Here is a 14,880-nt window from a genome sequence, read left to right on the forward strand (position 1 = left end):
CACTGTAAAATACATTACTCAAAAATATTTACTCATCACCATACAAAGTTGTATGTATTTGTGTAACAGTAGCACACAATTGAGGTAGATACTTTGAAAATCTCCATAGAGCACTGAGTGAGTATGGTGCTGAAGGTAGACGATAAGCCCAGTTCTACCAGGCTCTCCAAGTGAGTCATCTTTTCAGTCTCTGTCTCCTCTCGTGTCTGCTCCAAGGTACTGCTGTCAATCAGGGCAAAGCACCTGCAAACAGAGCATACACCAGTACATAAATACACCATTTATTCTGTTTCTAATTAACATGGCCATTAAAAACATTTGTTTTTGAGACACTTCTTAGGATATCAGAATGAAAGTCAATAGAAAATAAGAGGGAAAAAAAACAATTTACCTGTCCATAAACTGCAGTACAAAGTCCTCAAACTCAGCTGAAGCTGAACACAGCTCTCTCTCCATCTGTAAAATGACATAAGGTAATTTAACTTACGTAATTTGTAGATGAGAAATGAACTGAACCCTAGACACCACTGAGCCATCTGCATGGAATGTGGCAACATTATATGGCCTCACCTCTGTCAGGTCGTTCTGCTCATGAAGGGCAGAGGAACAGTCCACCAAAGGCACAAGTGTAGTAAAAGTAGCGATAAACTGGAATGTTATCTAAAACGTGTAGAAAAAAAATTACGATTTTGAGAAATTCTGATAAATCAAGAGGAAACGCTGAATAAAGTTCAATGAGTTTTTTTTTGGCAAATTGCTTCATGTGATACGAAACACAATTAATAAGAACATTTTGTGAACACGTTTTGCTGGTTCCTGTTGTGTAATGTTATATTTATTTATTTGTGAGGGGTTATATTTAGTAAACATGTGTACATGTTATAATTAAGGATGTTAAAACATACCATGCATTTGCTGAAGTCATTGGGGTCAACCCCGGGCAGTGCCCTCATAAGCAGAGGCAGAACATGGGCAGGGCCTTCTGGGTAGTGTCGACCAGCACTGAGCAGGCTGCGCGCCATGCCAATCATACAGCTGAGTGTAGCTGTTAGCTGGTGAGGTTCTGTAAGGGTCTCCATGGCAGGGTATGTCCTGCAGGGGGCAGAGCATACACACATCACATTGTGTTCTAATGAGTCATCTGAAGGAACCACTCATAACCACCTCAAATGCATTCAGTTTTTTTCCCCTGAGATATATATATATATATATATATCTCAATCACACATCCCCACACACACACCCAGACACAATCATCTATTTTCAACAAAGCAATTGAATCAACTAAGAGATGTGTGGTGTCTGCCTATTTTTGTCTTACACTAGTTACACCCCAACAATTAGCAACATGAATTTGCAAGCAGACATCATGTATTCTGCTGATATTATTTTTTCATCTTATAATATAATGTTGTCTTTAAATATGAAGCATGATGAATAGTTAAAACAGCTATAAGAGTTATCTTGCAACCTGAATTTTTAAATTTTTAATCTGAACTCACTTTTCCAACACAGGGGGGATGACCAGCTCTGGTCTCATCAATGCCAGGTTCTGTAGAGCTTGAGCTGCATCCATACTTCCTGTCTTACTGAACATGGCCAGAAGAACTGGCTGTTTCATGCACTCCACAAAGTCTGTGATGTCCTGTTCTGTGAGGCGATGGCTAGCAGGGACAGGAGTAATCCAGCAGGGTTTCTTGTACCGCTCGCGATGCAGCCTCCTCACCACACTGGCCGGCAAACGCTGCAACAGCTTCATCAGCTTCATCTATATCAACCCCCAAAAAAACAATGTTCATCAAATGTCAGGGTCCTTTGAGTTTGATCCCAAACAGTACAGCAGGTGTTTTGGTCCATGTTCTGGACAAAAGGACCAAAATTTGGTTCATATTCTGGACAAAAGGACCAAAATTTGGTTCAGCCTCTGTAAGAATCAAACTGAACACTTTTTTGGATGATTCAGATTCTGGACCAATTACAGGTAGTATTAAATTGTAATTTTTTTAATTAAAAAATAAAACTTTAATTAAACAATTTTTTTAACCATACCACACATTTATTTATGTAAAAGGTGTATCATCAGCAAGGAGTAAACATAATTTTATATAACAATTTTTCAATGATTACATATGTTGTAACCTTCGGAGTAGTACACATGACACAAACAATGCATTTGGTCTCATTTATAACAGAGTAAGCGCATGTGTGAATAGAGCCAGTAACGTTCCAGAGAATCATGCTGTATCTCCTGCACATGCTGCAGAGGCACTGCCCCAAAATGCTTAAAAATGCAGAATATTTCCAGCTGCGAGAACGCATTTGAAACTGGAGCACTCCACTGCTCGGTAAACTGCATGAAAATGACAACTTCCGAAAACCTCATGACTTAATCCTCCAGATTTCTTCCAGTGTTATTATGTGAAAACTTTTTAGTACATTAAAGCGTTTGCCAACAGTAAATCCTTAAATGCCATTTCATTTTGAAACACCATTTCATTTTTTAGCCAACTCAAGTATTAAACTCGTTTTATTGATTTATTTATTTCCTCCCTTGAATAAAGCAGGAAAGTTCTGAGTTTGCATAGACAGGACATCCATTCAATTTCCTTATTTTGCTGGAACAACAGGAAACTCAACTGTGCATCTCTAGCCTGCTGAATAATTTTAAAAGTGATAGCTTTAATTGTAAATATATACATTTACACAGAAAAATAATCTTGGAACCTTCAATTTTTTTCCATTACACTGCCAGTTAAATGACTTAACTATTGTGAATAAAGCGCTGGTAAATAAAGAGGCTAAGAATTGTAAGCAATGTATGGGCAGACAAAACACGAACCTGGGTTCAGACCTTGGGAAATGCCCTTAGCCTTACAACTTAAAATATAACAACAGGTTTTTCTAAGGACATTGCATCTTTAGACATGAACCTTTTCTACACTAGTTTGCAGACTGATGAGTATGATGGAAGACACTGGGTAATTATCATCTGTTAAATCTCTCTCTGATGTACTAGATATAGAAGGACTTTGCAGCGCATAATATCATGATATGCCAGTTTTTAAGCTATCAAACCAAAAGAAAGATAAAGCAGTACATGAGCCTTGTCAAATTTACAGTGAGATTATGTTAATAAAATTGTCTTGTCTGTGTTGCTACAATGTCATGTGCTGTGAGCAACTGCACTATGCCAGAGGGCAATCTGTCCAGAGCATGTATTCTGCTAGCAGTACAATTTACAGAAAGCAAATATAAACCTCATCTGACAGCATACAAATCAAAAGCTCTGGAATGAAGGGATAGGGTACACTTCAAAGGACTAGGGCGTCTATGCAACCACTTCTTAAATGGGAATATACCTGACCATATTTCATTTTTAGTGAATTGTTCATATGAATATTAGGAATTATTTCACTATTGTAACCATATACAATCACATGCAAAAATGTTTCTGTACCAAACCCGTTGACAAATTCATTGTCCAATAAACTCTTTTATACCTTGAATAATACCTAAACTCTTGAATACAACTGGAGCGTCACATACAAAATACTACCCAAAAGACCCTTACCAGCCAGCGACCATTGTTGGATGGATGGTAGAAAGACGCAATACTACTGAAAAGGCCATTGAGCTGCTTCTGGGCCTGGTTCAGAGGACCTCCCTAAAGAAAGGGGGAACAAGGACATTTTAACTTAGTCAGCTTATTTTCTTTTGTTTTGCCTGACAAATGTCTATTACAATCACAACTAAGTATACCAAAGAGGCCACAGAGTACATTTTGGGCACTTATAATATTTTCAATTAAGATTAAAATCCTGACACTAACCAGCATAGAGGAGATCCAGAGGACAACATGGCCAATGTCATAAGAGTTGGTCAGGTACCTCGGGACCACCATCTGACTTGTACCTACAGGTAAGTTAAAGCTTCTCAGAATTCTGGTGAAGATCTGACAACAAAACACAAAAAATTAGTGGCCAAGGTAAACTAACAAAAGGTTAAAAAAAAAAAATAAATAAAAATTAAAACACTGATTGTATTACCTTGGGGATGTAAGGCTCCCAGTTTACATAGCCAATGTTATCATTGGCCAAACGAGCGAAAAGGTTCACAAGATTCTGAGACCAAAAAATAAATAAATAAATAAATTCAGTAAATTGATATATATATTAGTTTCAAAACAAATATGAGAGAAACATTTGAGAAGTAATGTTCAGTATTCACTGAATACTAAACACTCACCCCTTCCCAGCTGGGCAGATTTTGTACAGAGACCCACAGACCCATCAGTTCATCAAACCATAGTCTGAAATAAAAGAAAAAAAAAAATAGGTAAACACACACACACACAAGTACTTCATATATTAGATCTCTAAAGCAGATTTTAGAGTAAAGTGTTTTAGGTTAGCAGATTATTTTCCAAATGCAGAGCTATATAGAAAAGTTATATTTGCTTTTTCCTTTATTTGCACAATAGATCGGAGCCTTTAGTCAGGACCTATAAAAAAACATGAATTGACCAAGTACAGATCGCATAAGATGCTGGATGTGCTGGCAATGAAATTGTATACTATGGAAGCCTGACAGCGCTGCTATTGCTAGAAATAGGTTGCGCAGTCATGTTTTCTATTATAAAAAATATTATATATAATATATCAGGGATTGTGTGACCCAGGCATAGGAAACCCAATGCTATAGTTCTAGAACCATTAAGCCAATTTAAAGCACAATTCTGTACATATTCCCATGAGCCATAACACTAAACAACCTTGTTTCTACACAGCTTGTCCATTTTATCAGCTCAACTTAAAAGGAACCAAAACAATTCTGAGGAACTACTCTTCTCAAAGCAAAACAAACTCCCAAGTGTTATCATTCAGTGTACAGATTTTACTGCATATTTTAAAGTTCAGTGACTATTGCGTTATGTCGCTGAAGTTTATTTTTTTTAACTTACTCTTTGAACTACCACATACACTCATTTGTAACTTGAGCTGTTTTGTAGCTCTTTCAGTATGTGTTGACTTCCATGCTGTTAATACAACCCCTGGCAAAAATTATGCAATCACCAGTCTCTGAGGATGTTCCTTCCGTTGTTTAATTTTGTAGAAAAAAAGCAGATCACAGACATGACAAAAAACTAAAGGCATTTCAAATGGCAACTTTCTGGCTTTAAGAAACACTAAAGAAATCAAGAAAAATAACTGTGGTAGCCAATAACAGTTAGATTTTTAGAACAATCACAGTGAATAAATTACGGAATCCCTCAATTCTGAGGAAAAAATTATGGAATCATGACAAACAATAACACTCCAACACATTGCTAGTACTTTGTTGCACCACCTCTGACTTTTATAACTGCTTGCAGTCTCTGAGGCATTGACGTAATGAGTGACAAACAGTACTCTTCATCAATTTGGCTCCAGCTTTCTCTGATTGCTGTTGCCAGATCAGGAGCCTGGTCATGGACCATTTTCTTGAACTTCCACCACAGATTTTCAATTGGATTGAGATCCGGACTGCAGGCCATGACATTGACCTTATGTGTCTTTCTACAAGGAATGTTTTCACAGATTTTGCTCTATGGCAAGATGCATTATCATCTTGAAAAATGATTTCATCATCCTCAAACATCCTTTCATCAAATGGGATAAGAAAAGTGTCCAAAATGTCAATGTAAACCTGTGTATTTATTGAAGATGTAATGACAGCCATCTCCCCAGTGCCTTTACCTGACATGCAGCCCCATATCATCAATGAATGTGGAAATTTGCTTGTTTTCTTCAGACAGTCATCTGCATAAATCTCATTGGAACAGCACCAAACAAAAGTTCCAGCATCATCACCTTGCCCAATGCAGATTCGAGATTCGTCACTGAATATGACTTTCATCCAGTCATCCACAGTCCATGATTGCCTTTCCTTAGCACATTGTAACCTTGTTTTTTTCTGTTTAGGTGTTAGTGATGGCTTTCTTTTAGCTTTTCTGTATGTAAATCCCCTTTCCTTTAGGCGGTTTCTTACAGTTTGGTCACAGACGTTGACTCCAGTTTCCTCCCATTTGTTCCGTTGTACATTTTCTGTTTTTCTGTATTGCTTTAAGTTTTGTCTTGACGCTTTGATGTCATCCTTGGTCTACAAGTATGCTTGCCTTTAACCACCTTCCCATGTTGTTTGTACTTGGTCCAAGTTTTAAACACAGCTGGCTGTGAACAACCAGCATCTTGTGCAACACTGCGTGATGATTTACCCTCTTTAAGGAGTTTGATAATCCTCTCCTTTGACATCTCTGGTGTTGGAGTCATGATTCATGTCAGTCCACTTGTTGCAACAGCTCTCCAAGGTGTGATCACTCCTTTTTACCTGCATACTAACCATCAGCTTTAATCTGATGCAGGTGTTAGTGCTTGTAATGAAAATTTGCAAGGTGATTCCATAATTTTTTCCTCAGAATTGAGTGATTCCATAATTTATTCCCTGTGCTTGTTCTAAAAATCTAATTGTTACTGGCTACCACAGTTATTTTTCTTGATTTCTTTTAGTGTTTCTTAAAGCCAGAAAGTTGCCATTTGAAATGCCTTTAGATTTTTGTCTGAGATCATTAATTTTTTCTCTGTTTTCCAAGTCCGGGCTGCGCACAAATACCAGAGCTTTTTCCATGTAAATTGAGTAGGAAAATAGTAAATGTTGAGGAAACATGCTCTGATGTTTGTAAAAATTGCAAACAACGCCTTTAACATACCAGTGACATTTATAGTGATATAATTAGAGACAGTTATCTATCTGTGTTTCTTCATACATTATAAAACTTTTTACACTGTTCTTGAGTGGTCAGGACCTAAACAAAACAACCATTGCTCATGTGGTTCTATGAGTGGATTACACACAGCAGTTTACAGAGTTTTTAAAAACATCTTACACAGTGTCCGCTGTATTAGAGAGACTACCTTGATGGCCCACATCGTAGATGGAAATTGAGAGACAGAAGCTCATCTATTGTTGTCCAGTTTGTATTAATTATCCTCTAGTTCATTATCAGTGGCCGCAGGACAGTGTTCACAGGATGTGGTTGGTTGGTTGTCTATTCCCAGCACAGCAGAGAAACTGATGTGTTTAAGAACTCAAGCAGCACTGCTGTTTCTGATACACTCATACCAGTGCAACACAACAGAGAATGGTCCACCCTCCAAATAATGCATTATTAGGTGTAGTGCTATGGGGGGGCTCTGACTACGGAAGAACAGGAAGAGCAAAATATGGACTACAGTCTGTAAATGTAGAACTACAAAGTGCACCGATAGAGCAAGTAGAACATATAAAACGGATGAGCACAGAAACAAGGTTGCCATTTTATTGTATTACTGGCTGATCAGTGTATACAAAATTTCTAAAATAAGTACTTAATTTGACCACGCAAGCTTTTCTTAATAGCTGAACAGTCTCATTATAATGCTCTCATTCCCACTGGAGAGGCACTGTCTTATTCTTTGCTGAGATCAGCACTTTAGGGATCAAGCACTATAATTGACATATTTTCTAGAAGATGACTTTCTGAACATAATTGTTGAATTTGTGCATGTCTAGTGTCGTCTAGTGTTTTTTTTCTTATTTACTAGCTTGCTCTATTGTTTCTAAACCAATTAGTTGTTAAAAAGGCATATGGAAAATTGATTTTGTGACCTCTCTGATGATGAACTGAATACTAACTCATGCTAGAAATGTTGGTCTGATTTAAATGTTAAATATCCGAAATACGACATAGTGGTAAGTACAATCTGTGTGTATATTGTAATAACTTCAGTATATAGACAGATACACTAATAGATAACAACCAAACTCAGTGTTGTAAGCTAATATTGAAGGTTATTAGATAATTCCATGGGATCAATTAATGATATTATAGAAGCTAAATTAAAACATGTTTTTTAACCTTTAAATGCACAATAACAGAATCCTTAGCAGAAGGACACTGGACTATAGAAGAATGAAGAATTACCTGAATGCTTTGTGGTGCTGCTCTGGAGACATGATAGTGGGCAGGAACAACTCAAAATAGCTAATGGCTTTCTGCATGGTGACATCAAAAGGGCACAGCAACGGTCTCCACTCATCCAGCATTTCTTGTGTGGCAGACTCCGGGAAATATCTACATACAGAAAATGCAATGATGCAAATAATAATAATAAAAAAAAACTTACATTTAAAACCAATTTAAAAGCTACATTAAAATGCCAACAGTACAAAGACAACATTTCAAATGCAGAAAATGAGAAATTCTGTTGTTTTTTACTAAATATTTCCCCATTCTTAATGCCAGCAAAATGTTCCAAAAAAAGTTGGGATGAGGCAACAAATGACTTGTACATTTTTGTAATGCTATTAAAAGGTTAATTGGCATCAGGTCAGTGGCATTATTGGTTTGAAAAAGACCATCTCAGAGAGTGAAAGTAAATTAAATACACATGCAGGTAAACAAACATTTTAATTTATGTAAGTTTTTATTTATACTTTCCCTTGTGTTTTGTAATTTTTTTTAAATATTTATTATCATTATTATGAAGGAAAGAATTTTAATTTTATTGAAAGAAGTGAAAGAATGAGGGCAAATTGTGCAACAATTCTAGAAAACATTTTACAGCTTCAAAGAAAAAATACATTTTTTCATCAACAGCACATATTATTATTCACAGAGTCGCTAAATGTAAGAGACAATGCCCAAAACTAATCTTGGCTAGCTGGGATCTTTGAGCCCTAAAGTGGCACAGAAAGAAAGACAGACAAGTTTCTATAGTAGAAATCACTGCATGGGCTCAGAGAGTTTTATTACTGCATCCACAAATACAAGTTAAAATTCCACCACTCCATTTTCTTCCCACAACCCAAAAAAACACACATTGGTAGGTGGATTATCTACTCAAATGTGTCCATTTGTGTGAGTAAATGTGAGAGAGTGTGTTGCCCTGCAAAGGACTGTCGCCAAATTGTGGAGGAGTGGTTCTGGGAGAATCAGAACTCATTTTCACATATGATTTAGCCACCAGAGAGTCATAACATGAACCCCAGTGATTTAATTGGAATAAGCTGAAGAAGACTTCATGGAGTGCTGAAAAAATGCCCTGGCTAAATAAATATTAGAGTGTGATATATACTGGCCAAAAAAAAGCAGTGTATACACAAGACACACTAACAAATACCACTCATGTGACAGAAAACATCTCATACTGCCATATAATGTTTCTAAAGTGTATCCCTTCAAAACAAAGCTTTTCAAAACATAATGTTGCTAGTACACGCTTGCCATATTAATGAAACAGACAACTGCCTAGTATCTTAAGGGAGAGCTGTAATCGGCTCACAGTGAAAGCCGTGCACAGGCTCACCCAACAATGACCTGATTACATTATACTTTCAACAGTACATAGGAAATCTGATTATCACAATGTGCCATTCTCCAGAGAACAGGTCAAATATTCCTAGACCTTAGATGACCACACAGATTTTGCTATTAAAAAAAGATCTGCAGTATACTTACAATCTGCAGCTTTTCACCAATGTCTTCAGCACATTCTCCACAGAGCTACAAATAGTGAGAGATGAAGAGAATGAAAGAAGGAGAAAAAGAAATAAAGCCAATTTATACAATGTCACAGAGTAGCTATGCACAAAATACTGAAAGAGCAGTTAAAACAGAGCACAGGCTGCAATTAGACCACATGCAAAGCAGAAAAGCAACTAAAATGCTTTTGATGGAGGTCTAATTGAAGCTTCCCAGTCCCATAAGGTACTACACTAGAAAGTCATGTGCTGCATGTCAACTTATAGAATGCTCTATTACAAGAGACATAGCCTTGGAGGCCTTAATTTGCCAACATGATCATTTTGAAACCTCAAATGGCTTTCTATAACTAACTGTGAAACGAATGTTTTTTTTAGAAAACATGATGATTTAGGCATACAGATCTAATACCAAATGATAAAGCATCTTACAAAAAGTGTAACTTCAGCTGCTGATATTCATCCCAAAACACATTTCTTCTACCTGTCATTAAACACCAACACACATACTCAAAACATTCTCAGTACGAGCATGAGGAGGTGGGCTGGGGGCTGTGAAGGTTTAAAATAGAATGTGTTCTGATACCTGACACCAAAGGGAACACTGGCAAATCTAATGTGACCTTTTCCTTTCAAACTAGATGATCAACAACTGATGACATAAAATCTTACTCAGCTGGTATAGTCAGCCTTAGGAAAACAAATTGCATTCATTATTACACCTGTGCCAGAAAGAACTGTTCTTCCGATATTTTTTCAGCATTGAGACAGAGTCAGAGATATGGTCAGAAAATGAAAAGAACAAAGCCAAAAATGAAAAGTGCAAATCCCATTCCCAAGGAACTTGTTTTGTTGTTGCTATTAATGTAATGCTTGGATGGCAGACCACTGTAACAATGAAATCTCCCAGCAATGATGATTTCCCTGATACTGAAGTGATATGTGGGTATCAATTCCATTTTGAGAACGGTCCAGCACACAAATAACATCCGGTTTGCAACAGCTCTTTTGTCAAAATCTGACCCATGATGAACAAGGCACAGAGAGGCTGACGAATTATGCAAGACAAGGCAAGATTTGTAAATATGCAACTAAAAGAAAGCTGTACCTAATATGCACTTAATAAGTGGTCATGTTAACTGTCCTAGGGTGAAAATTGTATTCTGAATTTTGGTTACTTTCAGATGCATGCAATTAACACCAGAAGCTGCCCTTTAAAAAGTACAATACAACATGTAAAAAACACTGGCTATGCTTACCGCTTGCGCACATAATTAAGCATTTTTTGTTTAGGGGAGGCTTCTGCTCGAAAACTGAATGTGAGAAAAGGAGAGATACATAAGCCAACACTAATTAAACACCACCTGATACCTTACACGTTAATTAGTATTTAATGTGCCTTAAAAACAGCCTCTGCAGTTAATGTGGTATTAAATTAATGCTAATGCTTTATACTCAAACAAGCCTCCAGAAAGTGCATTTCTCCCATGAAGCATTAAAGTTACAGTTTCTTTTTCTATTATACAGTTAAACAGTCTTAGGTCTAGGACTACCTCTCTCCCATGTGTATGCATACCAAACAGAAACATGTGGCATGAGGTGGAGTGTCAATAAGGAACACATCACAGGAAAAATTTTGTTCCATGAGCATTAGACTTTGCCCCTACTGACCACTCAGGAGCTTACATTCTGTGAGGGAACTTAACAATATAGAAAACGCAAAGTGAGTAACCTACTTTGGAAACCAGTTGAGACCAAGATGCTCAGTTTTAGAGTAAAGAATCTTCTCATAGAGCTCATATAAAGGTCTCCAAGGCAACTCCAAGTCATCTCGTGATAACAACTCTTTTTTCCTGTATTTGGAAAAATAAAATATGTTTACCATCAATATTAATGAAATTGCATATACATACATTCTTCTCAATATTTTGAAACACCAGTGTTGTGTTGCATACTTCAGCAAATTGATGAGAAGGCGAGCAAAGCTCTGCATCATACTGATCTCCAGCTTAGGGGTGGTGACCAGCTCGTACAACAGCTTAACAAAATGCACATGGTCCTCTTTACTGAACTTCCTGCCATAGAGACGAAGGTACCTGTCAGAGTAATACAAGAGATGTTATGATAAAAAGCTATAAATGTACAATTCATGACACATCAAACATCAAAAATTCTAATAAAGCAATTAGAGTAAGTATATTAACACAGATACCAGTGCCGGACTTCTGGACTTATTTAGAGAGATGTTATGTGCAGTTTCCATGTGTTACATGTAAGAGCTGTAGCTTATAGTAAAGTGAATCCAAACCAACAGCATTATCAAATGAGTCAAATAAATGTTTGGAGAAACCATTTAGCATTTCCTGTGTGAGCCACCATTGAATGCAGCATTTATTGAACGCTTTTCATTTCAGTTAATGCTGTTTTGTCCTGGCTTAATACCTCACTGCTGTGAGTTATTGATCTTTTTAACCAACACAGCTTTTTTTTGAATGCTTAATTTCTGGTAATGTGTTTGTGTTCTGTCTTTTGTGTTTGCTTTCTGTCTGTGCAATGTGTTTTGTGTGTGCGTTCTCACTTTTGTTTGTTTTCTGTCTTTTGTGTTTGTGTTCTGTTTTTTGTGTTTGCGTTCTCACTTTTGTGTTTGGTGCTGCATTCATAATGCTGTTATGTTCTTAGTTTTTGTTTGCTTCGTAAACATTGTTGTGATGTGACTCAGCAGGCCAACGTACAGACCACTAACTTATTTTACATATACATGCAAATTTCCTTTAATAACCAATATACAGTACAGCTTTTGAACCCCATGCAGATACATTTTCTAAAGACAAAACATTAATTCAGCACAAAATATGACTTTCTGACTGGACAAGTGATCATAATACAAATCACATGTAATTCACATGTACATAATACCTGCATTTATTACTGCTTGTCCAATGTATAAAAGAAATACATATTTACAACATACTGAAAGTAGACTAAGCCTTTCTACCACATGGACATTTTCCTATGAAATCAAACCATGAATTTTTGTGGTGCTTTTTTTTTTTTACCCACAAAAGTGATGCTGTATTTTGGGAATATTTATATAAGAAGTGCTCTTGCCTGATCTGTACTATGCAACATTAGAAAACATTTCTGACTAAAACACTACCTTTAACCTCAGTGTGGAGCTGAACTACTGCATATGAACATGGTGACATTAAATTGTGACATTACAATAACAATTAATTCATATGGAAAGTTTCTGAAACTTGATTTACATTTTGGACCAAATGATGCGAGAACAGTTACAATATTTCCGGTACAACGCCTGTTTTTAAAAAAAAAAAACCTATACTGTATGCATGTGTGTGTTAACTAGAGAGTTTAAACACACCTTTGCCCATTAATAAGAAGATTAAAAACGATTTAAAAGCACATACTTTTCTTAAGGTCTGCTGTATCTTTGCTTGTTATCTTACGTTTATTTACAAGACATGCAACGTCATCTGCCAGTCTCTGAATATTGCTTCATCTGCCACCGGTTGCAATTCAGGACAGTTTTCTGATTAAGCTAAAGCTAACTTAAGTCATCCCTATAGTTACAGTATAGTGTGGCTATATACGTTGCCGCTAGCTGGGAGAGGAGATAACACAAGACTTGCTAACTCATCCGGCTGGCGAATTGCTAACAGAAATTAGCGTGCTAGCTAGTAGAAGTCCGTTTTTTCCAGACAGTTCTAGGCCCGACCATTCATGGAGCTGAAGTTGGCTTCTTATTGGAATTTTTCGTTCCACCTTAAATTCTACTTCAGACATTTGAAAGTAACGGTGTGTATTTAAGGTGGGACGGTACATTCGAATACAAATATAACTGTCCGTGTCCCTTTGTTTACTGTCAAATCTTGAACTTCGGGAGCTGTTGAGAACAACCTTTACTTATATTTATAGGTTCGTTTTAAATTTAATACTCACGTCGAGAGTTTCCTTGTCCAGAACAAAACTCCGGGCCATAACTCCTTGAGCTGGACAGCACGACCCAAATTCCCTTTGATGCTGGACAAAATGGCATTGGACTCACTGTCTAGTTTATCTGCGTAAGGAAGGAGTTTGTTGTAGACTATTTCTTTCTGAGGGACAAAACGTAATGTCTCGGCCTGGTCCTTTTTCATATTACGACTCCCCGAAATAGCCTCCTCTTCTGTACTTGTGCTCTGTAACTAGTCCTTGACAAATCTTTTGACAATTCCGCTATTCCACGTTTGAAAACTGCGCTTTCTTTCTTTCAGAGAGGCCCTCACGCTCATGGACTAAATTAGTGACTTCTTCGGCCTTTCTGACCTCCGCTATCAGACACGTAACATTTAGCCTTAGTCACCCACATATAGCCCGCAGTCTCTGTAGTCTCCCTTCTCTCCTGGACACACACATTACGACCATACGAGTTGTACACTCCACACGCACACCACACACCGGCGGAGGGGAGTTCAGTCTCCTCAACGAACTTACGGCGCCCCCCTCGGTGCCTGCCTGTCACTTCACCTGCTCAACAGTCAAGGAAAAAGCAGAGAGAAATAGCTAACACAGTATACTAATATGATGACTAAGGAGAACATGACAGCCAGTATTTGAATATGACGCTCTTTAAATTGATTTACTGAACACTTTAAAAAATCTACAATACATAATTTAACAATACCCCATATAGAACAAAATATTTATTCATTGTTTCAGACTTTGTAATGCAATAAATCCAGTTAAACAGGTCTGGAGTGAAACATACAGTTAGTTATTATTTATGTTATATTGTATATATGTATATTATATTGGTATCCACTATTATACTCAGGTGAACCTATTGTTTATCAAAGTTACAAATATTATAAGTGGAATTTATGTTGGAAACTAAAGCAGTGCTTGCATGGATTCTTCAAAAGCCACATGCTCTATTTATATTCATTTTGATATCATCTGGATTTTTAGAACCACATGCATGTGTCTGGAATTGGAGAGCTCATTAACAGTCCACAAATTAAAGTAATTTGTAATTATAAATTGTAGTTTTAATTGCATAAAGGGCATATTTACTTTGTTTAAAAGGTTTATGGTTGCCAGTTTTTCTAATGAGATCACTCCAATCCTCTTTGCTCTTTCTTTATGCAGTGACCCACTGAACTACTCTTCCAGTGACTAATGTTGTCAGGATAAGTCACTGTGTACTAGAGAACTGGTAGAGTATTTTCTATCTTTATAGCCTTTCGCATACACCCCTGTTCATTTTTTAAAATGTGATTTGTTGTCCTCTCAGAAGATTTATACTTGGTGGTGTCTATAGAT

General features: G+C 36.9%; 1 protein-coding gene across 2 annotated transcripts in view; it reads right to left on the minus strand.

Annotated features, from left to right (window-relative positions):
* psme4b (proteasome activator subunit 4b) overlaps positions 1-14,039 on the minus strand; it is a 29,948-nt gene extending 15,909 nt beyond the window's left edge. The window contains exons 1-15 of one of the 2 annotated variants that reach the window (XM_066663426.1): positions 13,519-14,039; positions 11,514-11,654; positions 11,295-11,411; positions 10,818-10,871; positions 9,536-9,580; positions 8,000-8,149; positions 4,246-4,309; positions 4,047-4,121; positions 3,830-3,952; positions 3,572-3,664; positions 1,503-1,768; positions 906-1,092; positions 571-660; positions 392-456; positions 93-243 (exon numbers count right to left, since the gene is read on the minus strand). In XM_066663426.1, the coding sequence (XP_066519523.1) occupies positions 93-243; positions 392-456; positions 571-660; positions 906-1,092; positions 1,503-1,768; positions 3,572-3,664; positions 3,830-3,952; positions 4,047-4,121; positions 4,246-4,309; positions 8,000-8,149; positions 9,536-9,580; positions 10,818-10,871; positions 11,295-11,411; positions 11,514-11,654; positions 13,519-13,715 (1,818 nt within the window). In that variant the 5' untranslated portion in view covers positions 13,716-14,039. The remainder of the gene's footprint in view (positions 1-92; positions 244-391; positions 457-570; positions 661-905; positions 1,093-1,502; positions 1,769-3,571; positions 3,665-3,829; positions 3,953-4,046; positions 4,122-4,245; positions 4,310-7,999; positions 8,150-9,535; positions 9,581-10,817; positions 10,872-11,294; positions 11,412-11,513; positions 11,655-13,518) is intronic. The other variant, XM_066663427.1, reaches the window with a different exon arrangement.
* Between the last annotated feature and the right edge of the window lie 841 nt (positions 14,040-14,880).

Source organism: Hoplias malabaricus, chromosome 3, assembly GCF_029633855.1.
Source record: "Hoplias malabaricus isolate fHopMal1 chromosome 3, fHopMal1.hap1, whole genome shotgun sequence".
NCBI classification, from domain to species: domain Eukaryota; kingdom Metazoa; phylum Chordata; class Actinopteri; order Characiformes; family Erythrinidae; genus Hoplias; species Hoplias malabaricus.